General features: G+C 46.0%; 1 protein-coding gene across 2 annotated transcripts in view; it reads left to right on the top strand.

The window, feature by feature from the left end:
* LOC140427857 (suppressor of tumorigenicity 14 protein homolog) overlaps positions 1–26,705 on the top strand; it is a 100,218-nt gene extending 73,513 nt beyond the window's left edge. Inside the window, exons 16-18 of one of the 2 annotated variants that reach the window (XM_072513650.1) lie at positions 2,897–3,168; positions 12,175–12,311; positions 26,165–26,705. In XM_072513650.1, the coding sequence (XP_072369751.1) occupies positions 2,897–3,168; positions 12,175–12,311; positions 26,165–26,248 (493 nt within the window). In that variant the 3' untranslated portion in view covers positions 26,249–26,705. Of the gene's footprint in view, positions 1–2,896; positions 3,169–12,174; positions 12,312–25,935 lie in introns of both variants that reach the window. The other variant, XM_072513649.1, reaches the window with a different exon arrangement.
* The last annotated feature ends 652 nt before the right edge of the window (positions 26,706–27,357 follow it).

Genomic DNA, 27,357 nt, shown 5'->3' with positions numbered 1-27,357 from the left:
ACCAGTATATCATGGTGCAGACACACACTGATGGACACACAGTGGGACCAATCAACATACACAACACCGCAGCCAATCACCAGTGAGAGCACACGCACTATAAAGACAGGGGACATCAGAGTTCCCGCTCATTCGAGTAGCAGCTAGCTAGGAGGACAGAGCTCACAGCCTGCAACACAGACATTCACCATGTGCTGAGTGCATCAACTGATTAGGACAAGGCAAAGGTCTTTAGTTAAAGCTGGTATCGTATTTACACACAGTTCAAGTATGTTTAAATAGTTAACCTTTTAATAAAATAGTGTTGCACTACTTCAACTGTTGGTGATCTGTATGTGATCCAGAACACCCAACACATCACCCCCCCTTGAGTTATATTCCACAAATGAGAAAATTTCATGGTGCCAGCTGGCATTAGCAAACCAATCATTGCCTCAAGGGGAATTAGGGATGGGCTATAAATGCTCATCTCACCAGTTTCAGCCACATTCTGTGAATGAATTTTAAATAATGGTTTGAAATGCCTATTTGTGTTGGCTTTTATTTTCTCATTGTGGCCAAATAAACATGGTGATGGTTAGTGACAAAAGGAAGGTGAGGCGTGGAGCTGATGGTGAATGGGAAATTGGGATGGCCCAATTATAATAGCTGGCCATACCTTCATTACCCAGGTCCCAAGCTCTGGAATTCTCTCTCTATACCCCTCCTCTTCTCTACCTCACTTTCCCCATTTAAGACTCTTAAAACCGATCTCTATGACCAAGCTTTTGGCCATGTCACCTAATATACCTATATGTGGCCTGACGTCATACTTTGCATTGTAATACTCCTGTTCTCTACGCAAATATACGTTGTTGTGACTGGTATCACAATCAGATTAATTCTTTTTTTTAATTAATTTACGGGATGTGGGCGTCACTAGTTAGGCCAGCATTTATTGCCCATATTAGTTGCCCTTCAGAAGGTGTTGGTCAGCTGTCTTCTTGAACTGCTGCAGTCCCTGAGGGGTAGGTACCCCCACACTGCTGTTAGGGGAGGAGTTCCAGGGTTTTGCCCCAGCGACAATGAAGGAGAGCCGATATATTTCCAAGTTAGGCTGGTGAGTGACTTGGAGGGGAACCTCCAGCTGGTGGGGTTCCCAGGTATCTGCTGCTCTTGTCCTTCTAGATACTGGCGGTTGTGGGTTTGGAAGCTGCTGCCGAAGGAACCTTGGTGAGCTACTGCAGTCAATGTTGTAGATGGTACACACAGTTGCCACTGTTCGTCGGTGGTGGAGGGTTTGCATGTTTGTGGAAGGGGGAGCAATCAAGCAGACTACTTTGTCCTGGATAGTGTCGAGCTTCTTGAGTGTTGTTGGAGCTGCACTCATCCAGGCAAGGGGAGCGTGTAATGATTTGTATATATGTAGACAAGTAAAAGGTTAATTATTACATCTCAGGGTAACACAACCACTGGAAGGCACCACTAGTTCCCACTACAAATATGAGAACTCAGAGGATCTTGGGGCTCTTCTAGACAGTAGAGTGTAAGAGAGATAGATCGCAGCATAGTTCAGCACGTGTAGTTTAAGTTAGTTATTACTTTAATATAGATTACTTGATTACTAGTTATAGTTCTGTGGAGTGTGCAAACTCAATATTAATGAATCGTTATTCAATAAATCAGTTTTGCTTTAAGTTAAAGATTGGTGGTTTCTTCAGAATCACACCATCAGATCATGCTGGATTAAGAAGCAAAGAGTAACAATATATTACCAAAGAGTAGTATAACAGAGCGTATTCCATTACACTCCTGACTTGTGCCTTTTAGATGGTTGACAGGCTTTGGGGGGTCAGGAGGTGAGTTACCCATCACAGAATTCCTAGCCTTTGACCTGCCCTGGTAGCTACAGTATTAATATAGCTAGTCCAGTTCAGTTTTTGATCAATGGTACCTCCCAGGATGTTGACTATGGGGGATTCAGTGTTGGTAATGCCTTAAATGTCCTAGGGTGATGGTTAGATCCTCTCTTGTAGGGGATGGTATTTGCCTGAAAATTGTGTGACGCCACTTGTCAGCCCAAGCCCGGATATTGTCCAGGTCTTGCTGCATTTGGACATGGACTGTTTCATTGTACGAGGAGTCGCGAATGGTGCTGAACATTGTGCAGTCATCTGCAAACATCTCCACTTCTGACCTTATGATGGAAGGGAGCTCTTTGATGAGACAGCTGAAGATGTTTGGGCCTAGGACACTACCCTGAGGAACTCCTACAGTGATGTCCTGGAGCTTTGTGCCAGGTATGACTCCAACCAGCGGAGAGTTTCCCCCCTGATTCCCATTGACTCCAATTTTGCTAGGGCTCCTTGATGCTATACTCGGGTCAAATGCTGCCTTGATGTCAAGGACAGTCACTCTCACCTAACCTCTGGCATTCAGCTCTTTTGTCCATGTTTGAACCAAGGCTGTAATGAGGTCTGGAGCTGAGTGACCCTGGTGAAACCCAAACTGAGCTCTTCATGAACAAGGAAGGTGCTGTCTATCTAACCTGTTCCTTCCCTTCATCTCCCCTCCTCCTACACTCAACTGCTTGCCATATTGGTGATAGCAAGGGCTGTGCCCTTATGATGGTAAGGCTGTGTATCATACTGCTGCCACCAATTAATCTCGGCAGGTGCTCTGCTGGGTACTGCAGGGATTCTCCAGAACAAACCAGAGGATGGGACATCACCATGTGCGACAAGATCTCCTCAGATCACATGTATCACCCATTTTCTTCTGCAGAATCTTATTCAAGACAGACTGGTATACAAATCTGGACCTTTCTGATTAATACAGTTTAACTATTCAGATAAACCTCATGAGTTATTGAGTTAACAAATTTATATAATGCAAGAGAATTTCTTCATTCTTGCAGATATTCCACCTCATCAGCTTGGACGGCATATTTAGGTTTGAGATTAATGAATCGAATGAACTCCTGGATAGTGACCAGATCAATTAACAGAATTGTTACCCATCCCAAATATGATGAATATACATCAGATTATGACATTGCGCTGCTGGAATTGAAGACACCAGTCTTTTTCAGTGATTCGATCCAACCTGTCTGTTTACCCGCCACTACTCATGTCTTCAGTACTTCAGCAAACTGCTACGTCACTGGCTGGGGAGTCCTCGGAGAAGACGGTATGTTGCTTTGGTAAAGGCTGTTGAAAATAACAAATGAGAAATAATACTTGATGTATTTAAACTGTTTCTGATAATGGCGAAACAGTGCATTCCTGTTGAATGTGCAGGTAAATTCCTAGTCCTGTGGCTTCTCCAATAGAAAAATAAGCTTAAAGTGAATGTAAGTTGGAGAATCAAGGCCAGGCTCTGAGCTACACTCCCTGCCATGCACATGGAATCAGAATATATTCTACAATTTTTATACAAGTAAAATGACTGGATAAAATGTTGATTTATGTATTTTGGTGTGTACAACTTCGGCTGCAGTGGAAATGTACTCGGTTTTAGATTTGTTGTATGTCTGGTGAAATAGATATTACTTTTTAAAAAAAGTTTTTTAATATTGTACGTTAGTTAACAGTTGAATGATTTATCTGGAAAAGGAAAGGTGCATATAACTGTCTTTGAACTTGTTTTATTCACTCATGGTAAACGGTGTTGTTGGCAAAGCCTTAATTTGCTGCCCATTCTTACTGGCCTTGGGAAGGTGATGATGCGCTGCTTTTTAAGCCTTTCCCATTCATGTGGTGAAGGTAGTCCCACTGTGCTATTCGGGATTTCCAGAAATTTTTTCATGACTATTGAGGAACTAATATTGCTCCAATTCAGGACGGTGTGTGACTTGGGAAATTTAAAGATGGTATGCACCTGCAGCTCTTGACCATCTAGATGAATTAGAAATTCTATTTCCATTTTTGTTTCAACCGTGAGAATTATAGGAAACAATTACACCTAAGACCTAAGTTATTCCAGTTACTCAGTTGTTAGGCTGCTGTCCCGCAATTCCTGTTGCAGTATGAGGAGTGGTCCTATAATCAAATAAAAACCATGCTAATTTGGTCTCTATGGATGTCGTCGGTTGCTTCTTAATACCAATTTCAAAGGTCTGCATTGCCCATTCTGCCAGCCCATTTGATGACAGGTGATATGGTGCTGTTCTAATGTTTCTGATGCCTTTGGATTGCATGAAGCTTTAGAACTCTGCACTGGCATTGTCAGAAACCGGGACTTCCGATATGCCATGTGTGCAAAACCTCTGTCATAATTTCTTGATCGTAGCGTAGGAGGTTGTGTGGTGTATCTTCAACCATTTGGAGTCTGCAACTACCAGGATCAAAAACATGGACCCCATAAAAGGCCCGGCAAAGACCACGTGAACTCGCACCCATGGCATGTCTGGTCACTCCCACGGCTGTAGGGAGGCTGAAGGAGGGAGTTTCTGATTTTTCCTGGCATGAATTGCACTGCTTCACCAAATCCATGATATCTGAGTTGAGACCGAGCCATCAGATGTAGCTTGTGGAGAACATTTTCATTTTAGATACCCAGGATGGCCATTATGTAGCTCCAGTAGAATTGAATGCCGCCCTGGGAAGTGGACAACTACCCAGGACTCCCATAGAATGATACCTTCCTCAACACTGAGTTTATCTTTATTGGTTAGGTAAGGTTTCATGTCGTCTGAGTGTTGTCCTCGGCCTCCGGCCTTCAGGATCATATGCTTCAATTTTGATCCTTTTCGTCCAGGTCTTGATTTGCTTTGCTGAAGTTTCGGGTCATCGTGACCTCTTCCAATGTTGGCAAAGGAGCCAATCTTGTGGGCAACGTGAGGTGACTCAAGGCATCAGCAATAGCTACTCGCATTCCAAGGCGGTGCTCGAAGAGATATTCATAAGCTGCAAGTAACAGGACCAAACGTTATTTCCGGATGGAGGCAATAAGGGGAAATTGCCTTAACTTCTTTAAAAAGTTCTAATACGGGCTTGTGGTTGGTCACTATTATACAATGCCATAGACGCACTGGTGAATTTTTTTTTACACCAAATGTGACCACCCAAGCCCTCTTTCTCGAGTTGAAAATATCTCCACTTGACAGAGTCCTATATACCTAGGCGATGGGTCTTTTTAAAATAAATTTAGAATACCCAATTTTTTTTTTCCAATTAAGCGTGGCCAATCCATCTACCCTGTATATCTTTTAGGTTGTGAGGGTGAGACCCACGCAAACACTGGGAGAATGTGAAAACTCCATACGGACAGTGACCCGGGGCCAGGATTGAACCCGGGTCCTCTGCACCATGAGTCAGAAGTGTTAACCACTGCATTGCCCGGCGATGGCTCTTTCGGTCCCGTCTTTCCAGCGGTGTGCGAGTACCGCCTGAACCCCATAAAGGGAAGCCTCACATGTCAGGTGGAGCTCTTTTGGGGTTGAAATGGGCCAATTGGTTGGAAGATAGCAGTTGCCGTTTTATTTTTTTCCCCAAGGCCCCCACCTGTGGTGCCTCCCAAGAACATCTTTGATACTTTTGCAGTTTTGTGTGTAGGGGAGAGAGACTGCAAAGAGGCCAAATTCTGGATGAACTTCCCATAATTTACTAATCCCAGGAAGAATTTCAATTCCATGGTGTTTCTTGGAGTTGGTGCTTTCCTAATGGCCCTCAGCTTTGCCCTCCACTCGATGTAGCCCTGTTTTATCCACTCGATAGCCCAAATAAGCCACATTTCTCGCTTGGAAAACATATTTTTCCCTTTTCAGGTGTACCCCAGATTTCAAAAATCGCCTCTTCTAGGTTTGCCAGTTGCTCTCTTTCTGAAGTCTCTGTGATTAGAATGTCATACAAGTATGTGGCCATTTTGGATAACCCTTGGAGTCTGTCTCCATGATCCATTGGAATATGGCGCACGTAGTGTGTGTATTAGGAGACAAGACAGAACCATTCGCTTTTGGGAAAGGAGTAGACAAGGATGTCTGCTTTCACCACTACTACTCAATGCCGTAAGAGAAAACTTAATGAAAGAAATCAGCTCTGTGCTCTCAGAACATCTATAGGCAAGTATTGGTGGTTTCAACATCTGGAACATCAGATATGCTGATGACTCTACCTGAATGACCAATGATGTAGCTTTAAGTAAGCTTAATTTTGGATTTCAGTATTTGTGTGTTTAGAAAAGGTTAATAATTTCAGTTTGGTTCCAACACCTGCATTTGTAATGAGGGTTTATGACACTAAAGCAAACAAAATTGAAAGAAAAACTAGGCTGTTGCTTAGCAATCAGGGGTCACACTGAGATAACGAGAGCATTTGAGTCAGATGGAATCAAATTATCCAGAAGAAAGTAGCTCTCACAGAAATTGCAAAAACAGTGAAGGCATGAGGTGACACTGCAGAGTGCAGGTCCCAACTTAAAGCACAGTGGATGACTCTGCTGCCTCACAGCGCCAGGTACCCGGGTTTAATTCTGGGCTTGGGGTACTGTGTGGAGCTTGCACTTTCTTTCTGTGTGTGCATGATTTGGGTGGGGTTATAATAATAATCTTTATTAGTGTCCCACAAGTAGGCTGACATTAACACTGCAATGAAGTTACTGTGAATGTGGATAGGGCGGGGGAATGGGCCTAGGTAGAGTGCTTTTTCAGAGGATTGGTGCAGGTTCGATAGGCCAAATGGTCTCCTTCTGCACTGTAGAGACCCTATGAGTCCCAATTTTGTGATGCGCAGTGGCACAGTGGTTAGCACTGTTGCCTCACAGCTCCAGGGACCCAGGTTCAATTCCGACCGTGGGTGACATTCTTCCCGTGTGTGCATGGGTTTCCTCCGGGTGCTCCGGTTTCCTCCCACAGTCCAAAGATGTGCATGTTAGGTGGATTGGCCATGATAAATTGCCCCTTAGTGTCCAAAGGTTAGGTAGAGTTATGGGGTTGCGGGGCGTGCCCTGGGTTTGGGGCTCTTTTGGAGGGTCAGTGCAGACTCTGGGCTGAATGGCCTCCTTCAGCACTGTTGGGGTTCTATGGAATATAGAATAGAACATACTTTATAAACCAGGGAATGGGACAAAAGAGTTCCAGAAAGACTGTGGAGTCAAAGGAAAAGAGCAGGAATCTGAACAAGATCCTGTTCAGTGAAGTTATAGCAAGAAGCAGATAGAAGCTCCCAGTTAAAGACAGGGCTGCAAGGTGCAGACCTGCAGATGTCAGCTTGCAAGAAGCCAGGCATCTGAGGTAATCAGAAGGTTGGTCCCTCCTTATTGTGGTGCGGCATGGTAGAATAATGGTTAGCAATGCCGCTTCATAGCTCCAGGGTCCCAGGTTCAATTCCCGGCTTGGGTCACTTTCAGTGTGGAGTCTGCGTCTTCTCCCCGTATCCGCGTGGGTTTCCTCCGGGTGCTCCGGTTTCCTCCCACAGTCCAAAAGATGTGCAGGTTAGGTGAATTGGCCATGATAAATTGCCCTTAGTGTCCAAAATTGCCCTTAGTGTTGGGTGGGGTTACTGGGTTATGGGGATAGGATAGAGGTGTTGACCTTGGGTAGGGTGCTCTTTCCAAGAGCCGGTGCAGACTCGATGGGCTGAATGGCCTCCTTCTTTATTGTCACGTGTACTGAGGTACAGTGAAAAGTATTTTTCTGCGAGCAGCTCAAACAGATCATTTAGTACATGAAAAGAAAAGAAAATACATAATAGGGCAACCCAAGGTACACAATGTAAATATATAGACACCAGCATCGGGTGAAGAATACAGGAGTGTAGTATTAATCAGGTCAGTCCATAAGAGGGTCGTTTAGGAGTCTGGTAACAGAGGGGAAGATGCTGTTTTTGAATCTGTTTGTGCGTGTTCTCAGACTTTTGTATCTCCTGCCCGATGGAAGAAGTTGGAAGAGTGAGTCAGCCGGGTGGGACGGATCTTTGATTATGCTGCCGCTTTCCCAAGGCAGCGGGAGTTGCAGATAGAGTTAATGGATGGGAGGCAGTTTTGTGTGATGAACTGGGCGGTGTTCACGACTCTCTGAAGTTTCTTGTGGTCTTGGGCTGAGCAGTTGCCATTCCAGGCTGTGATGCAGCCAGATAGGATAACTTTTATGGAGTATCTGTAAAAGTTGGTAAGAGTCAGTGTGGACATGCCAAATGTCCTTAGTCTCTTGAGGAATAAAGGTGCTGTTGTGCTTTCTTGGTGGTAGCGTCAACGCGGGTGGACTAGGACAGATTTTTGGTGATGTGCACCCCTAGGAATTTGAAGCTGTCAACCATCTCCACCTCGATGCAGACAGGGGTGTGTACAGTACTTTGCTCCCTGAAGTCAATGACCAGCTCTTTAGTTTTGCTGGCATTGAGGGATAGATTGTTGTCGTTACATCACTCCACTAGGTTCTCTATCTCCCTCCTGCATTCTGACTCGTCGTTGTTCGAGATCCGATGCACTATGGTTGTGTCGTCAGATGGAGTTGGAACCAAATTTGCCACGCAGTTGTGTGTCTATAGGGAGTATAGTAGGGGGCTGAGTATGTCTCGGTATTGATGACTGTCGTGGAGGACATGCTGCTGTTTATTCTTACTGATTGTGGTCTGTAGTCAGAAAGTCGGGAATCCAGTTGCAGAGTGAGGTGCCAAGTCCTAGGTTTTGGAGCTTTGATATGAGCTTGGCTGGGATTATGGTGTTGAAGGCGGAGCTCGAGTCAATAAATATGAGTCTGATGTAGGAGTCCTTGTTGTCAAGATGTTCCAGGGATGAGTGTAGGGCCAGGGAGATAGCATCTGCTGTGGACCATTACGGTGGTATGTGAATTGCAGTGGATCTAGGCATTCTGGGAGTATGGAGTTGATGTGCTTCATGACCAACCTCTCGAAGCACTTCATTACGATTGATAGCAGGGCTACCGGATGGTAGTCATTGAGACACGTTGCCTGGTTCTTCTTTGGTACCGGTATGATGGTGGTCTTCTTGAAACAAATGGGAACCTCGGAGCAGAGTAGGGACAGGTTGAAGATGTCCGCGAACACATCTGCCAGCTGGTCTGTGCAGGCTCTGAGTGCATGACCAGGGCTCCCGTCTGGGATCGTCGCCTTCCGAGGGTTCACTTTCAGGAAGGCTGATCTGACTTTGGAAGCTGTGACGGTGGGTATTGGTGTCTCCGGAGCTGCTGGAGCACTTGTCAACGGATTGATAGTTTCCTGCTCAAACCGAGCATAGAATGCTTTGAGTTTATCGAGGAGGGGTGCGCTGCTGCTGGAGATACTGCTAAGCTTAGCTTTGTAGCCCATTATGTTGTTTAGGCCTTGCCATAACTGACGAGAATCTGTAACGCTAGTCTGTGATTCTAGCTTGGTCTGATATTGTCTCTTGGCATCCCAGATGGCTTTGCGGAGGTCGTACCTGGATTTCTTGTATAGATCATGGTCGCCTGACTTGAACACTTCAGACACGTCCTTCAGTAGGGAATAAATCGCGATTGAACCATGGTTTCTGGTTGGGGAACATACGTACTGCTTTCTTTCGCACGCAGTCGTCCACACATTTGCTGATGAAGTCTGCGACGGTGGTGGCATACTCGTTTAGGTTGATCGTTGAGTTCTTAAATATGGACCAGTCCACTGTTTCCAGGCAGTCATGTAGGAACCCTTCTGTTTCCTCGGACTAGCACTGCAAGACCTTCTTAGCCGGATTCTCCCGCTTGAGTTTCTGCTTGTATGCCGGGAGAAGGAGCACCGTCTTATGATCTGATTTTCCAAAGCGCAGTCGTGGGATGGAACGGTAGGCGCTCTTGATTTTTGTGTAGCAGTGGTCAAGAGTGCTGTCGCCCCTGGTGGGACAGGAGATGTGTTGGTGGAATTTTGGCAGTACACACTTGATGTTGGCCTTGTTGAGGTCCCCGGCCACGATGAACAAGGCCTCCGGGTGTTCTGTTTCCTTGTTGTTGATAACTGTACAGATCGTCCAGCGCCTTTTTCACTTCTGCCTGGGGTGGGATGTAGACTGCTGTGATAATGGCTGAAGTGAACTCCCGTGGAAAGCAGTAAGGTCAGGTATTCCAGGTCTGGGGAGCAGTAGGTCGCCAGGGTCGCCACATCCAGGAGGAGTTCATGAGAAGGCAAACCGCTCCACCCTTTGCTTTGCCTGATGACGCGGAGCGGTCCGCCCGATGATTGAGAAACCTTCAGGTTGTATGGCACAGTCCGGTGAAACAGAGCACACAGCAATCTCTTACTTCCTTCTGAGAGGAGTTTGTCAAGCTTGTTTTCGATCACTTGATGTTTGCCAGGAGTATGCTGGGGAGAGGAGTCTTGAAACTGCGTTGCTTCAGTCTCACCTGCAAACTGCCGCGTTTCCCTCGCTTCTTCAGTCGGCTGGATAGTCCCGGGATTTGATAAGAGAAGTCTGACTTTGTGGAAGGTAGGTGGTTGCGTCTGGCGGAGGCCAGGGTGCTGGTTACGTTTCCGGGGTCGAGTCTGGCAGGGTCCTGGGCGCTGGTTGCAGTATTGGGGTTGCTGGGGGGGGGGGGCGCATGTGACCCGGTCGGGTCCCGACGTTCTGCGAGTACGGGAACACCTTGCGGCGCATTCAGGTTCTCGCATGAGGTCTCGCCGTTTCGGGGGTCTGGGTCGCAAGCAGGGGCTTCCTGAGGAGGTTGGGCTGGGTCCCATGTTCTGCTCCCTCCATGGTCGCTCCTGGGGTAGGGCCTTGGAGTAGGCCCGGTTGGGCCTCCACATGTATTTTCGTTCCTCCATCCACAGGTAAGTTGGGTCGCTGGGTGGGCCTCTACGGGTCGGGTCATTCGGCGGGCCTCTCCGGGTCGGGCCAGGTCTCGTGGTCGGGGGCTGGGTTGGGTGCTCCGGCAACTGGATCGGGCCGTCCAGGGGCTGGCATTGGTACCAAGGCCTGGTCAGACGCTCTGAAGTCTGGATCCGGTCCAAATAGAGGTCGGGGCCGCACGTCCATTTTTGGCCTCATCAGCTTCCAGCATCGGCAGTCCTGTGACTCTGTTCAGTAACTGTCATTTAAAAAGTAAAATCATCTTTGAGATGTGGGCATAGCTGGCTAGGCCAGCATTTATTTCTGTTGAAAAGGTGGTGGTGCTGCATTCTTGAACTGGGATTTGATTGGGAAGATACAGAGAAGTGTTATCTTCCAGTTGGGGGGAATCCAGAAGAGGCAATAATTTTGCAACGAAGAGTTGGCCAATTTAGGAGGTGCTTCAGGAGGCACTTTTTCTCATGAAAGGTAATAGAAATCTGGAACTCACATAGAAACATTCATAGTAATAGAAGCAGGTGGAAGCCATTCGGTTCTTCGAGCCTGCTCCACCATTCATTATAATCGTGGCTGATCAACAAATTCCCCAAAAGACTGTGGATCCTGGGTCAATTAAACTTTTTAAAACTGAAATAAATTATTTTTTGTTAAGTAAGAGTATTATGGAAATAGAGTACTTGCGGGTAAACAGAGTTCAGGTCCCAATCAGCCATGATCTAGCTGAATGCGTATCAGAAAAAATGAATGGGATGGATTTTCTTTTCTCGAGAAAACTGGGGGGGGGTTGGCGGCGGAAGACTTGAAATTATGAAGGAGTTTCATAGGGTAGATGGGAAAAATGTTCCAGGGGCAGATATCTCTTTGATACTCACCAATAAATCCATTAAGAAATTTAAGAGAACGCTCTTTACTCTGAGACTGCTGAGAATGTGTAACTTACTACCACATGGGGTGGCTGAGGCAAATAGCATACATGCATTTTATGTAAAGCTAGGTAAAAGGGAATTAATAGATATGTTGATGGGATGAGATGAAGTTGGGGGAGCAGGCTCCTGTGGAGTACAGACACTGGCATAGATCTGTTGCGCTGAATGATCTGCTTCTGTAGTGTAAGGTTTTATATTATTCTATGCAACTGGCTTGAATTAATTTTATAAATGTTTGAATAAAATACTAATTTTGAATATATTTTGATCCTGCAAAAATGCACTACTTGAGTGTTACCCTGCTGGAGACTGAAATAAATTAAATGCAAGTTATTGGCCAATGGAAAAGTATATAGTTAAGCATGTATGTAATTAATCAAAGGAAGCACTGCGTTCACTCTGCAGTAACTGTGGAGTTGAGGAAATAACTTTGACATGTGTGAACAGTAGACCCAATAGATGTTCAGTTCTGTACATAATATTTAGCTAAACAAACCCTTTTTCTGTTTGTTAGGTGAACTAGCGACTGTTCTTCAGGAGGCCAGTGTGAAAATAATTCCGCTCAATATTTGTAACAAGCTATATGAGAACTCCGTGACTTCCAGAATGCTGTGTGCAGGCTATCTTCGTGGTGGAGTTGATGCATGCCAGGTAAGAGGCCCATGCATTTCAGTACAGATATTTAATTTACAGTTATGATACATCTAAAACACAGCATTAGCTATTTTGACTTAACCAGAGGTTACTGCATTACCATTCAAGTTTAATATTTATTTTCTAAACGAATGCTGGAATTAAGTTGGATAATGTGATCAAGATGATCAGAGGATTGGATAGGGTGGACAGTGCGAGCCCTTTTCCTCGGATGGTGATGTCTAGCACAAGGGGACATAGCTTTAAATTGAGGGGAGATAGATATAAGACAGATGTCAGAGGTAGGTTCTTTACTCAGAGGGTGTGGAATGCCCTGCCTGCAACAGTAGTGGAGTCGCCAACACTAAGGATATTCAAATGGTCATTGGATAGACATATGGACGATAAGGGAATAGTGTAGATGGGCTTTAGAGTGGTTTCACAGGTCGGCGCAACATCGAGGGCCGAAGGGCCTGTACTGCGCTGTAATGTTCTATGTTCTAATGTGTTAAAAGAGAAACCACATTTTTAATTTACTGCAAAATCATACAGAATTAGTCTATATGCATTGATGTACACTCTGCATAGAGGAAAATAATTTCCACAGACTACATAGAGATGAGATATCGACTATAAAATAGAGAGTATACACGAACCTGCATAAGTTACTGAACTTACCTCCAATTACACTTTTTACAAAGGCAAGCATGATGTCCATTTTTGCACAGCAATATCCCAAAAAGAGCAATGTGTAAATGACCAGCTAATTTGTTTCTTCGATGTATTAGTTAAGGGTGGACTCAAGCCAGAGAGAAGAAACTGCCTCCCATGGCTGACACCTAAAAATGTTACCCCTTCTGCATAATAGTTTTAATTTGGGATGCAAGTCAGTGAGCTAGGCCCCCAGTATTTAGGAAAGTCTTATCAAATATTTATGATAAAAGCATACTTGTTGCATGGGATCAGTTAATGTTGGCAACTGTGACCAAAGAAATGGGATTCCGCAGTAGAGATATTAAGATAGTAACAGTTATTATTTCCGACACAGAGGAAAATTCTGTCACATTGCTGGCATAACAAATGGTGTCATCCACCATTGTTAATCTGCCACCGTTGATTTCAGACACTTGTATGTTTGGAACTTTGTACCACAAAATGCTATCACTTATTGTGTAGTGTAAAATCATGAAAATAAGCATTAATGTGCGTGCCTATTCTGATATCTTTTGTATCTCAAATATAATACATAAGTAGTACGCTTCGTGCACATTTTTGGTCGATCACTCTTTGTGCCACATCAAATTTGTGTTTCACACTTTAAAAAAGAAAGAAAAAACATTCCGCTGATATCTGATACTGAAGATCTGTTACAGCTCAGCGACTTTACTTGCTCAAGTAAAAACAAAAGTCATTTGAAGCTGGAGACAGATTGTCTGTGATCTCAAAGGAATTTTGCAAATCACATTATTAATGAAAAGTTTAAGTTTCCATTTATCTCCGAATCTGGCTGTGGACCCTGCTTTGACTTTCAATTCCCACATTTGATATTTTACAAGCTAAGGTTAAGTCTAGGCTTGGTTTTCTGTATCGCAATAAATGACCAGCTCATTTGTTTCTTCGGTGTATTGGTTAAGGTGTATTGGGTTACTCACTCGACCAGATGCACCTTAGTTCAGATGTCTATCCTGCCCGTTTGTGATAAAATGGCCTCCAAACCCTCTCTTGATCAGCTAGAAGTCATCTTTCACTCTACAGTTAGATTTGGGACTTTTGTCCCTTTTGACACCCATCACGGTAACCTGTACTGGCCTTCATTGCCCACAAAACATTAGCTCCACTGGGGAAAATACTTGCCTATTTGAAAAGGTCTTAATGTACCAGGACACTGGAGCTGAACTGGCAAAACGGTGTGCTGGATTCAATAGGGGCAAGATGGTGATGCATCAACAAATCAGCAGATCAGGTTTGGGGTGCTCTACCTGCCCAAACTATGGGTGACTTATGGGGCTGGGAATATTACTTCTAGACCCCAGAAGCGGCCAGTGACTTTACTAAAGAGCACAAACTGGGGGAGAACTGAACTTTATTGGGAGGCGGAGGTACTGGCACTTTGGAGTAACGAAAGAAACAGGTAGAGTGGGGATTGGAGGGTGTTTTTTTTTTTTTTTTTTTGTTGGATCGACAATGTATAGTAGGGGTGAAAGGATTGTAAGGGACGGCCGCCCCCCGCTGACTGTGGCGGTGTTTTTCTTTTTTGTTTGTCTTTGGGGGAGGTGACCTGTGGCTGAAGATGTATCTTTGCTTGGGAAGGGGAGGTCTGCAGGGATCCTTCTACACAGAACAAAGAGGTGAGGGGTGGGGGGGGGGGGGGGGGGGGGGGGTCAGTAGCGGGAGCTTTTGGGCAGGAGTTGCCTCGCTAGCAGGCAATGTGGGTGAGTGAACAGAAGTGAGGTGGGGGAGATGGCCGCGAGGGATTGCCGAGGGGAGAAGGGAGGGAGATGCGGCGTGGCAGGGTTGGAGAAGAAGCGTGGTTAGGAGCGGAGAAGGGGCCATCTTGGATGGGCCTGGTACAGGGCAAAAGTAGAAGGGGCAGAGCTAGAAGGAGAGGATGACCGATAGTAGAGGGGAATGGAGGTGTAAGCCTCCGGTCAGGCTTCTAACATGGAACGTGCGAGCACTCAGTGGACCGGAGAAAAGATCTCAGGTTTTCGGACACCTCAGGAGTTTGTTTGCCCCTCCCCGAGTGAAGGACCAGGTCAGGTTGAGATAGGGATGGGTAGGACAGATATTTCACTCTGGGTTTGACTCGAAATCACGGGGGGGGGGGGGTGGCCATCCTGATGAACAAGAAGACGGGGGTTGTAAGTGCGAAGGAAGCGAGGGACCCAGGTGGGTGATATGTGATGGTGAGCAGGGTATTGGAGGGGATGCCAGTGGGGTTGTTGAATGTATATGCACCGAATTGGGACAATGAAGGGTTTATGAAGGGTTGCTGGCAGCAATCCCGGATTTGGCCATGCACCAGTTGATCATGGGAGGAGACTGTGGTTTAGAGGCGAGGGTGGACAGGACGAACCCCAGGTCAATGGGAAGGATACGGATGGCAAAGGAGCTGGAAGGGTTCATGGAAAAGATAGGTATGGTGGACCTGTGGCGCTTCAAGAACACGGGGTTCTCACACGTTTATTGGGTGTACACCTGAGCCAACTTTTTTGGGGTGAGCCATAAGATATTGGTAGGGGTGGAGCGGGAAGAGTACGTGGGATAGTATTTTTGGACCATGTGTCCCACTGGATAGACATTCGGCTTAGATCGGGACGGAAGCAGAGGCTGGGATGGAGGCTTGATTTGGAGTTGTTGGCAGACCGAGGGTTCTGTGATAAGGTGTGGTCAGTGATTAAAGACTATGTGGAGTTGAACCAGAATGGGGAGGTGTCGGCGGTAAAACATTTTGGGAGGCACTGGAGGCGGTGGTCCGAGGGGAGATTATCTCGTTCAAGGCACATGAGGTTGGAAAAGGAGGAAGGAATATGAGCGTTTAATGAACGAGATAGTAGAAGTAGACAGGGAGTATTCAAGTGCGCCCATCATGGAGGGATTGGCGAGAAGGAGAAAGTTGCAGGGGCAATTTTATTTGTTATGATGGGGAGCTGCGTAGGGCAAGGGGGGTTCAGTACGAGGACAAGGCAAATCGAATGGTAAAGTTCTTGAAAGTGTGGCTGAGCAGAGGGATCTAGGTGTCCATGTACATAGATCCCTGAAAGTTGCCACCCAGGTTGATAGGGTTGTGAAGAAGGCCTATGGAGTGTTGGCCTTTATTGGTAGAGGGATTGAGTTCCGGAGTCGGGAGGTCATGTTGCAGCTGTACAGAACTCTGGTCCGGCCGCATTTGGAGTATTGCGTACAGTTCTGGTCACCGCATTATAGGAAGGACGTGGAGGCTTTGGAGCGGGTGCAGAGGAGATTTACCAGGATGTTGCCTGGTATGGAGGGAAAATCTTATGAGGAAAGGCTGACGGACTTGAGGTTGTTTTCGTTGGAGAGAAGAAGGTTAAGAGGAGACTTAATAGAGGCATACAAAATGATCAGGGGGTTGGATAGGGTGGACAGTGAGAGCCTTCTCCCGCGGATGGATATGGCTGGCACGAGGGGACATAACTTTAAACTGAGGGGTAATAGATATAGGACAGAGGTCAGAGGTAGGTTCTTTACGCAAAGAGTAGTGAGGCCGTGGAATGCCCTACCTGCTACAGTAGTGAACTCGCCAACATTGAGGGCATTTAAAAGTTTATTGGATAAACATATGGATGATAATGGCATAGTGTAGGTTCGATGGCTTTTGTTTCGGTGCAACATCGTGGGCCGAAGGGCCTGTACTGCGCTGTATTGTTCTATGTTCTATGTTCTATGAATGTTGGCACGTCAACTGCGGGGGCAGGCCGCGTCCAGGGAAATATTGAGGATGCGGACAGAGACAGGGGAGGTGGTGACGGAGCTGGGGAAGATAAATCAGACGTTTAGGGAATACTATAAGGAACTGTACAGAGCGGGCCCGGGGGTGGGGGGGGGAGGTGAAGAAGGGGACATGGGGCGGTTTTGGATGAGCTGGAGTTTCCGTAGTTGGAGGAAGAGAAGAGGCAGGCGCTAGAGGAGCCTTTGGGGCGGAGGGAGATATTGGCCATTATGTGGTGTATAAAGTCGGGAAAGGCCCCGCCGAATGGCTACCCGGCGGAATTTTATAAGGAATTTGCATTGGAATTGGCACCACATCTGTTGGGAGCATTTAGCGAGGTGCTGGAGAAGGGAGAGCTGCTGGAGACAATGACTCAGGCAACGATCACCTTGATACCAAAGAAGGGGAAGACCTGTTAGAATGTGGGTCGTACAGCCCCATATCGCTGTTAAATACAGATGTAAAAGTGCTGGCTAAACTGGTTTTGGGGAGGATGGAAGGTTGTGCCGTGGGGGTGGTCGCGCAGATCCAGACAGGCTTTGTAAAGGGCAGGCAGCTCTCCAGTAATATAAGGAGGCAGTTAAATGTGATTATGACTCCGTCGGGAGGACAGTTACCGGAGGTAGTGGTGTCCACGGATGCGGAGAAAGCATTTGATCGGGTGAAGTGGCGGTACCTGTTTGAGGTCCTGGGAAGGTTCGGGTTTGGGCCAATGTGTGTGCGCCTGTTATATGTAGCACCACTGGCGAGCATGCGGACCAATGATATGGGCTCATGAAGCTTTGGGTTACACAGAGGAACAAGGCAGGGGTGCCCACTGTTGTTTGCGCTTGCTATAGAGCCTCTGGCAATGGCCCTTAGGGGGTCGGCAGAGTGGCATGGGATTATGAGGGGGAGTAGGGAGCATCGGGTGTCGCTATATGCGGATGACCTGTAGCTGTACATATTGGACCCGCTGGAGAGTATGACTATGGGTGTATTAGGGAAGTTTGGGGCGTTCTCAGGATACAAGTTGAATGTAGGGAAAAGTGAAGTGTTCCCAGTGAATGTGTTGGGTCGGAGAGCCAACCCAGGGAGGTTACCATTTAAAGTAGCCAGAGATAGGTTCAGATACCTGGGGATTCAGGTAACGGGAGAGTGGGTAATGTTGCATAAATGGAATTCAACAAAGCTGGTGGAGGAGGTTAGGGAGGATTTGCATCTGACTCTGGCAGGGAGGGTCCAAGTGGTGAAGATGAACATCTTGCCAAGGTTTCTTTTCATATTCCAGGCGCTTCCGACTTTTGTACCAAAGGCCTTTTTCCGGAAGCTGGATACGATTATCTGAGTTTGTTTGATCAGGGAAGGTACCAAGGGTCAAGAGGACCCTGTTACAGAGGCAGAAGGGGGGGTTTGCATTGCTGAACCTGCTGCACTATTATTGAGCGGCAAACGTGGAGATGGTAAGGAGGTGGTGCTAAGGAGAGGGGCCAGAATGGGTTTGGATGGAGGTAGAATTTTGTAGGGGATCCAGCCTGAGGGCTATGGTGATAGCGGTGATGCCACTGACGCCAAAGAAATATACGGAGAGCCCAGTGGTGCAATCTATAATGAAGATCTGGAACCAGTTGAGGAGGCACTTCTGGATAGAGGGGATATTGGTGTTAACGCCGCTGTGCAAAACCATGGATTTGAACCGGGGGGGGGGGGGGGTGGACAGACGGTATGCATAGGAAGTGGAGAGAAGTGGGGCTGGCTAAGGTGAAGGATCTGTACCTGCAAGAGAGGTTTGCCAGTATAATGGAACTGAAGGAAAGGGCAGAGCTCCCGAGAGGAAGTGAGTTTAGATATTTGCAGGTAAGGGACTTCGCACGGAAGATTTGGAAAAAGTTTTCCAAGCTACCGAAGTATGCCCTGCTGGAGCAACTGCTGCTTCCGGACGTGGAAAGGGAGGGCAGGATTGGAGACATATGTGGGTGGCTGGGAGCAGAGAGGGGAGCAGGTGGTGAAGATTAAGCAAAAGTGGGAGGGGGAGTTAGGAGGGGAGATAAATTGAGGAGTGTGGAGCGAGGAGCTACGCAAGGTAAACATGATTTTCTCGTGCACGAGGATGAGCCTGATACTGTTCAAGGTGGTACATAGGGTGCATATAATTCAGGTAAAAATGAGTGGGTTCTTCTAGGGAGTGATAGACGAGAGCGAGAAGTGCGGGCTAGCACCAGCAAACGACATACATATGTGTGGGGCTGCGAGAAGCTAGAGAGCTCTGATGCACTGTGTCATATTGACAGCTTTCAGTTCGCGGGCCCTAACCACCTCCTATTCACCAGGGATATACAATCTCTCTACACCTCCATCCCTCACCAGGATGGCCTGAGAGCTCTTCGCTTCTTTCTCGAAAAGAGGCCCAGCCAATTCCCATCCACCACCACTCTCCTCCGCCTGGCTGAACTCGTTCTATCTCTCAACAACTTCTCCTTTAACTCATCCCACTTTCTCCAAATCAAAGGTGTAGCAATGGGTACCCCCATGGGTCCTAGCCACACTTGCCATTTTATGGGGTATGTGGAACATTCCTTGTTCCAGGCCTACCCGGGTCCCCTCCCACAACTCCTTTACCGATACATTGATGACCATTTTGGTGCCGCTTCATGCTCGCGTCCGGACCTGGAAATATTCATCAACTTCGCGTCCAGTTTCCACCCCTCCATCACTTTCACCTGGTCCATCTCAGACACTTCCCTGATCTTTCTGTCTCCATCTCTGGCAATAGACTATTTACTAATATCCACTACAAATCCACTGACTCCCACAGCTATCTGGACTACAGCTCTTCGCACCCTACACCTTGTAAGGACTCCATCCCTTCCTCTCAACTCCTTCGCCTCCATCGCATTTGTTCCGATGATGCCACTTTCCAAAATGGTGCTTCGAAAATGTGTTCCTTCTTCCTCAACCATGATTTCACACCTACAGTTGTTGACAGGGCCCTCAACAATGTGCGGTCCATCTCCTGCGACACTACCCTTGCCCCCTTACCTCCCTCCCAGAACAAGGATAGAGTCCCCCTCGTTCTCACATTTCATCTCACCAGCCTCCGTAGGCAAAGCATAATCCTCCGCCATTTTCGCCAACTCCAGCGTGATGCCACCACGAAACACATCTTCCCTTCACTCCCTCTGTCAGCATTCTGCAGAGACCGTTCCCTCCGAGATAATCTAGTCCACTCCTCCACCATACCTAGTATCTCTCCCATCACCCATGGCACCTTCCCATGCAATCGTAGAAGGTGTAACACCTGCCCCTTTACCTCTTCCATGCTTAACATCCCAGGCCCAAAACACTCATTCCAGGTTAAGCAGCATTTCACTTGCATCTCTTCCAATTTGGCCTATTGCATTCACTGCTCCCAATGTGGTCTCCTCTGTATCGGAGCGACCAAATGCAGACTGGGTGATCGCTTTGCTGAGCATCTTTGGTCTGTGCACATTCAGGACCCTGACCTTCCCGTTGCTTGCCATTTTAACAAAAGACCCTGCTCCCATACTCACATGTCTGTCCTTGGCCTGCTGCAATGTTCCAGTGAAGCTCAACGCAAACTGGAGGAACAATATTTCATCTTCCGGTTAGGCACGCTTCCGGTCTCAACATCGAATTCGACAACTTCAGATGATTAGCTCCGCCCCACCTTGACCCATTTGTTTACATCCCATTTCATTTTAACTGTCTTTTACCATTTCTTTTGTTCTTAATATATATTAACCCCCCCTCCCCCACCATCGTATCCACCTCTCCTTACCCTTTCTCCACTTTGCTTCCCCCTTCCCCTCCCCCCACATCTACATCTGTCAGAGTTTACCCTCTGATGTTAGTTTCTCTGCTGTTTGGCCTTTCACATCTTTTGTCCTCTTTGGGGACTGCCATGAGCACTCTTTTCCTTTGGTTTCTGTGGCCATTAGCACCCGGTTTCCCTGGGTTTCTGTGGCTATGACTCATCTTTCATTCTCACTCCACAGTATAAATATTTCCCACTTTCTCTGTCTGTTAGCTTTGACAAAGAGTCATCGGACTCGAAACGTTAGCTCTTTTCTCTCTCTACAGATGCTACCAGACCTGCTGAGATTTTCCAGCATTTTCTTTTTGGTTTCAGATTCCAGCATCTGCAGCAATTTGCTTTTATTAAGCTGGAGAGAGACTGGGCGTGAGTGTTCACGGCACTAATGAGGATCGTAGGGGAGGAGGTTGGGCCAGACCTTTTGGTAACGATATTCATTATGTCGGACAAGCTGGAGCTGATGGAGGGGAGGAAGGCCAGTGTCGTGGCCTTCACCTCTCTGGTTGCCCAATGAAGGATCTTATTGGAATGGCGGTTGGCAGCACCGCCCGGGGTGGGGGCCTGGCTGGGAGACTTCTACGACTTTCTCCATCTAGAAAAGATTAAATACAAATTGAGGGGTTCAGCAGAGGGCTCCGTGGCAAGGTGGGGTATTTTCGTGGCCATGTTTGAGGAGTTGTTTGTCGCGGAGGGGGGGTGAAAATCGGGAAAAATTGATACAAATTGTGTGTTAGGGAGTATGTTCCCAGACTGTTTATGTCTTGTAACAGTTTGAATAAATTTGGAATAAAATATATATTTTTTTTAAAGTAATTCATTTCAGTTTGTGGCTGCCAGTGACTGGAACGGAGTATAACTAAGGCTGAAGCTAAACAACTTTATTACTATGGATGCTTTTTGTTCACTGATATTTGTGCTTGCTAAACTGTCAATTCCCTTTCATTGCTAATTTGTATTTTGCTGCTTTTAGCGTTTAAATGAATTGTGTTGTGTATTTTCTTTTGCTGCGACGTTAGCCTTGTGGCCATATTGCAAACGAGAATTGTTTCTCAATTGACTCACCTGGTTGAATAAAGGTTAAATAACTAAATAAATAAAAGGAAAGGGCTAGGGTTGCGACTCTCTGTCACCGTGGTCACTGCCCTGGTTTCTGCATCCTAAGATTCAAAGAATGCGGGCCTTAATGTTTATGGCAGTTTAGTCACTTGTCCCATATTTGTCTGGCCTGCATAAAGCACTATTGTGTTGTCTTCATCTTTACGAAAACTGCCCACTATTCCAGTATCAATCATAGAATAGAATCCCTACAGTGCAGAAGAAGGCCACTCGGCCCATCGAGCCTGCACCAACCCTCCGAAAGAGCACCCACCCAAGCCCCACTCCCCCACCCCATCCTGGCAAACCAGTAACCCCACCTAACATTTTGGACACTAAAGGGCAATTTAGCATTGCCAATCCATGTAACCTGCACATCTTTGGACTGAAATCAGGAATAGATAACCCCTGGCTACTCATTTCCACTACAGACTATGTTCCTGAACTCCTTTCCCCTACCTTTTCCACCCTCACTTCTAACAATAAATGCAAGCATCTCAAAAATTGTCACAAAAATTGAGATCATTTGTTCATCTGCCTCTGACGGTTCCCTCCCATCCCCTATCTAACCAGGTCAAACTTCCTCCGAGGTTGCTCTTTGCCCTAGCCCTGATCTTGCATTTTCTCCTTGTTTCTCTCCTATCTCCCTCCTGCCCCCCCCCCGCCCCCCCCCTCCCCCCCCGCGTGCCCCCCCCCCCCCCCCCCCCCCAAGCTCATCATGAACAGGAAAACTGCCCCCTGCTCCCTCCACCCTAACTGTTGACTGCCCGACTTGCTTGCTGGCTCTCAGTTATCTGATACGGTTAATGGTACTTTCCCCACTTTCAAACCTGCCATCATCATCCTTATCCTCTGAACACCCACCATTGACCCATTTGTACGTGCAAACTGCTGTCTTATTCCCAACCTCCCTTTCCCTTAAAAGCCATATCCGGTGTGACTGATCATGACAAATTATTCCTCATCGTCTTTTCAACGTGCTTGCTTGCAGCCTTTAACACAGTTGGGCACTCCTCCAACTTCTATCCTCCATTGTACATCTGGGTGAAACTGCTCTCATCTGGTTTAATTCTTATCTCCCCAGTTGTGACCAGAGAATTTTCTGCAAGGGTTTATTGTTATTTTTTTAGCTCTCGCACTGTTACCTCTGGAGTCCCTCAAGGACCTATCCTTGGCCCAATCTTAATTGTCATCAAGATGCTGCTGCCCCTCATACAACAACAGCTCACCACTATCTTCTCAAGGGCAGCTAGAGATGAGCAACAAATGCTGGCCTTGCCAGCAATGCTCACATCCCATAAAGCCCCCCCCAAAAAAAAAATCCTTGTATTCACATAGTGCCTTTAATGGAATACAATGTCCCAAGGTGTTTGACAGGATGGTTATAAAGCAAAATTTTTCACTGCGCCACACAAGGCGATATTAGAGCAGATGACAAAACGTCTGACCAAATGAGGTGATTTTAAGGAGCATCTTTTAAAGAGGAAAGAGAGGAAGAGAAGCAGGGGGAGTTTAGGGATTAAAGCCCAGGCAACAGCCATCAATGATGGAGCTATTAAAATTAGGGATGCACAAGAGGCCAGAGTTAGAGGAGCATGGAGGTATTTCAGAGGTTAAGAGGCTGGAGGATATCACAGACATGAGGTAATCGAGGGATTTGAAGACGAGAATGAGAATTTTAAAATTGAAGCTTGCTTAAGTGGGAGCCACTGTATGTCAGCAAGCACAGCGGCAATTTGTGACTGTGATTTGGCAAGAGTGAGGAGACAGACAGACAATGCAAAATATTCAAAACGGTGATTGTCAATAAGTAGAAAGAGAAGGTCCAGTAAGCTGTTCTTTATCAGACTGGGGGGAAGAATACAGTGATGATGATCCCATTATGGTATTTGGACCACAACTTTTTTGATTGATTTTACACAGATGCATAAAAAGTAGTATAATGTATTATTTATTTAAATATATTATTTATGTGTATTGCAATGTATTATTATTTATATAGTATAATATATAGTATAATATCGTGACTTGCACTTTGGTATAGAAAGCAACATTTATTAAGTTTGTAGATAACACAAATTTAGAAATGTAGTGTACAGTGAGGAGGGTCGTATCAAATTGCAGGAGGGCAGCATGATGGTGCAGTGGTTAGCACTGCTGCCTCATGGCGCTGAGGTCCCAGGTTCGATCCCAGCTCTGGGTCACTGTCCGTGTGGAGTTTGCACATTCTCCCCATGTTTGCGTGGGTTTCTCTCCCACAACCCAAAGTTGTGCAGGGTAGGTGGATTGGCCACACTAAATTGGCCCTTAATTGGAAAAAATGAATTGGGTAGTCTAAATTTAATTTCAAAATTTTTTTTAAAGAAGGGCAGCAGACTGGTGAAATGGGAAGACGCATGGCAGATAACTTTGATACATAAAGTGATGAGGATAGGGAATGTAATTTAAATTATGTAATTATAAAGAGGCTGCAGCAAGACAAATTGGAGGGGTTCATTTAGATAACTCTTTGAAAGTGCAGCAAAGGGTGAAGGCTGTTTTTAACAAAAAGGCAAGAGGCGTTCTAAATTAGAAACATGGAATATAAATGCAAAGGCGTTATGCTAAATCTGCATAATATCACTCGATGGGGCTCGGAAGTCATCCTGTGCGCAATTCTGGGAATCACACCTTAGGAAAGACATGAAGTCCTTGAAGTGGTTGCAGAGGAGATTTACTAGACAAACTACTAGGAATCTTGAAGCACGTCCTTCATCAGGCAACAGCTGGAACATCAAACTTTTGAAGATGAAGGAGTAAATTTATGTCTTCATTGCCTGGGATGTGATCTAGCAGAGAAAATTGCTTGCCTATTCTAGAATCTTCCTGACCTTTTTTTTAAATAAATGTTTTCAACCAATCCAACCAATGTTTTTACATAACAAAAATAAACAAGAATTATTAAACAAAACAAGGTGGGCGTTGTCTTCATACAAAACACAACTTATATTATATCAACAATTCCCACCCCCACCTGAGCACCCCCCCCCCCCCACCCCCCCGGGATGCTGCCGCCGGGGATGGTTCGCCGGACTCCCTGCACACCTAGCGCACCTGTCCTCCACCCCAAAGAACTTACTCATTCTCGCCGCCGTCATGTGAGCCCGATGCACCACCTTAAACTGAGTCAATCCGAGCCTGGCACATGATGAGGAATTCACCCTGCCCAGGGCATCAGCCCACAGGCCCTCATCCAGCCCCTCGTCCAGCTCCTCCTCCCACTTGCCTTTCAACTTCTCCACTGAAGCTTCCTCCGCCTCCTGCAGCTCCTGATATATGTCCGACACCTTCCCGTCCCCTACCCAGATGCCAGACACAACCCTGTCCTGAATCTTACGTGGGGACAGCAGCGGAAATGTCCCCACTTGCTTTTTAAGAAAATCCCGAACCTGGAGGTACCTGATTCATTCCCCGGGGGCAGGCCGAACTTCTCCTCCAACGCCTGCATGCTGGGGAAAGTCCTGTCTATAAACAGGTCCCCCATTCTCCTAATACCTGCCCTATACCAGCCTTGGAACCCCCCATCTATTCTACCCGGAGCAAATCTGTGGTTATTCCGTATCGGGGTCCACACTGAGGCCCCTTACTCCCGCTCCTGGTTCCCTCCATACAGCACCTGGGGGAACCTCTCTAGCGTCCGTTCCCACACCGGTCTCAGCCTCCAAGTGCCGCCGCCGCCCCCTTTAGCGGCCCAAAATCCCGATCTCGGCCGGAGCTGCCGTGAACGCGACCTAGCTGGTCATGGCTGCCACTGGAAGTCAAATCTTCCTGACTTTCATTCCATTGATGTTTAATGGGTGTATGACAAACAAGATTAGACTGAAATGCACATACCTTCTCATGGCTTCACATTAACACCAAAGTAATTTACTGTTGATTTTATGATATAACTCTGCCATCCTTATTAATTAGCAGGGTAGCACAGTGGTAGCACTGTTGCTTCACAGCGCCAGAGTCCCGGGTTTGATTCCTGCTTGGATCACTGTCTGTGCGGAGTCTACACATTCTCCCCGTGACTGTGTGGGTTTCCTCCCACAAGTCCCAAAAGACGTGCTTGTTAGCTGAATTGGACATTCTGCATTCTCCCTCAGTGTATCCGAACAGGTGCCAGAATGTGGCGACTCGGGGATTTTCAGAGTAACTTCATTGCAGTGTTAATGTAAGCCTACTTGTGACAATAATGAATATTATTATTAATATTGTTTGACTTACTGTGAGAAATGCTTGCTTTTCTATTGAAGGGAGATTCTGGAGGTCCACTGGTTTGTCTGGGGAAAAGAAGGAAGTGGTTTCTCGCAGGAATAGTCAGCTGGGGAGAAGGATGTGCTCGACGTAATCGTCCTGGTGTTTATACTCGAGTTTCTAGATTTTCTGACTGGATCAAGCAACAAATCAATTAAATCACTATGTGAAGATGCTCTTCATGTTTCTCATTTGGATCATTTTAATATTTTTATATTTTTACTTAAGGCCCACAAGGGAGGCTGTATGATGGAAAATAATTTGTTCATTGACTCCAATATGCTGCCATTTGGAAATTCAGTGACCTGTTAAAAGACAATGGAAGAACAAAAAGCAGCCTTGGAGAGAAAAAAACACAAGGGACATTGGTTAATAGCTCACAAATGTTCCCCGCCAAGAAGATATTCTTACATGGACTTAGGTAATGCTAATAATTGGCATTGTTATAATAGTACCTCTGTTATTAGTCTACTGAAGAGAAAATGTTACTTCCATACAATAACTATATACATTTTGTAAAGGTTTTCAAACCCAATATTTCAGAGGTGTCCAAAAAAATAGATACATTCTTTAAAAAAGGACAATGTGTAGCACACTCTACACTAGGTATATGCATAAACTTAACTGTTTTATAACTAGAGTTATCAGTATCTTTATTTTGAACGCAGTAATCACTATAAGAAGTATGACTGTTATGCTTATAATTGTGACCTTGAATTGTATAAAAGCTTTCAGTCAAATCTTTGGATAAAGGCTAAAAATATTTTCAGTCTTTTGTCACCTATCCTGTCTGTTTAAACTCGCACATTAACACAGTTTTAACCCCATTTTACATTTCTTTCTTCACAACGGGGCCAATAATAAGTTCAGCAGTTGGACAAAATGATGTTATAGAGTTAGATTGTGTGAAAGAAAGCATGAAGGAGATGGCATCCCTCTCCTGTCACAAAATGATCCACTTTTTGTCCTTGGTTACCGTACTAACTCCCTATTTTATGTTTGGCATCTACTTGATTCTCCCATAAGTGTTGCATTACGTAAAAGGCTCTATATAAATGCAAGTGGTTGCAGCTGGCAACATGGGTTACTAGAACTAGAGCTTCCTTTGAATATTATCCAAGTAGTTGCAGACTATAGTCATTTAAGCCCTGAGTAACTCTGCAAATCGACATTTTATTCCAGGCCAATGATAAAACATGCTGTCAAATGATCGTTATTATTTAAATTAAATTAAATTGAGTCCAGAAGACAACAGTAGACATGCTTCTTACTTCTATGCCAGCACACCATTTACTTAAATCCAGCAAACTTGTGAGTTGTTGATTTGCATGGTAAGCAGAATAGGGTTCCAGTAGATATATCTCAGAGGCTGCACAAACGATGCAGGAAATTTGTACATCACAATGTTTCAGTATTAAAAC

This window comes from Scyliorhinus torazame, chromosome 8 (genome assembly GCF_047496885.1).
Source record: "Scyliorhinus torazame isolate Kashiwa2021f chromosome 8, sScyTor2.1, whole genome shotgun sequence".
Taxonomy (NCBI): Eukaryota; Metazoa; Chordata; class Chondrichthyes; order Carcharhiniformes; family Scyliorhinidae; genus Scyliorhinus; species Scyliorhinus torazame.
The sequence above is the reverse complement of the archived record's forward strand: the minus strand, read 5'-3'. Positions and strand labels throughout refer to the sequence as shown.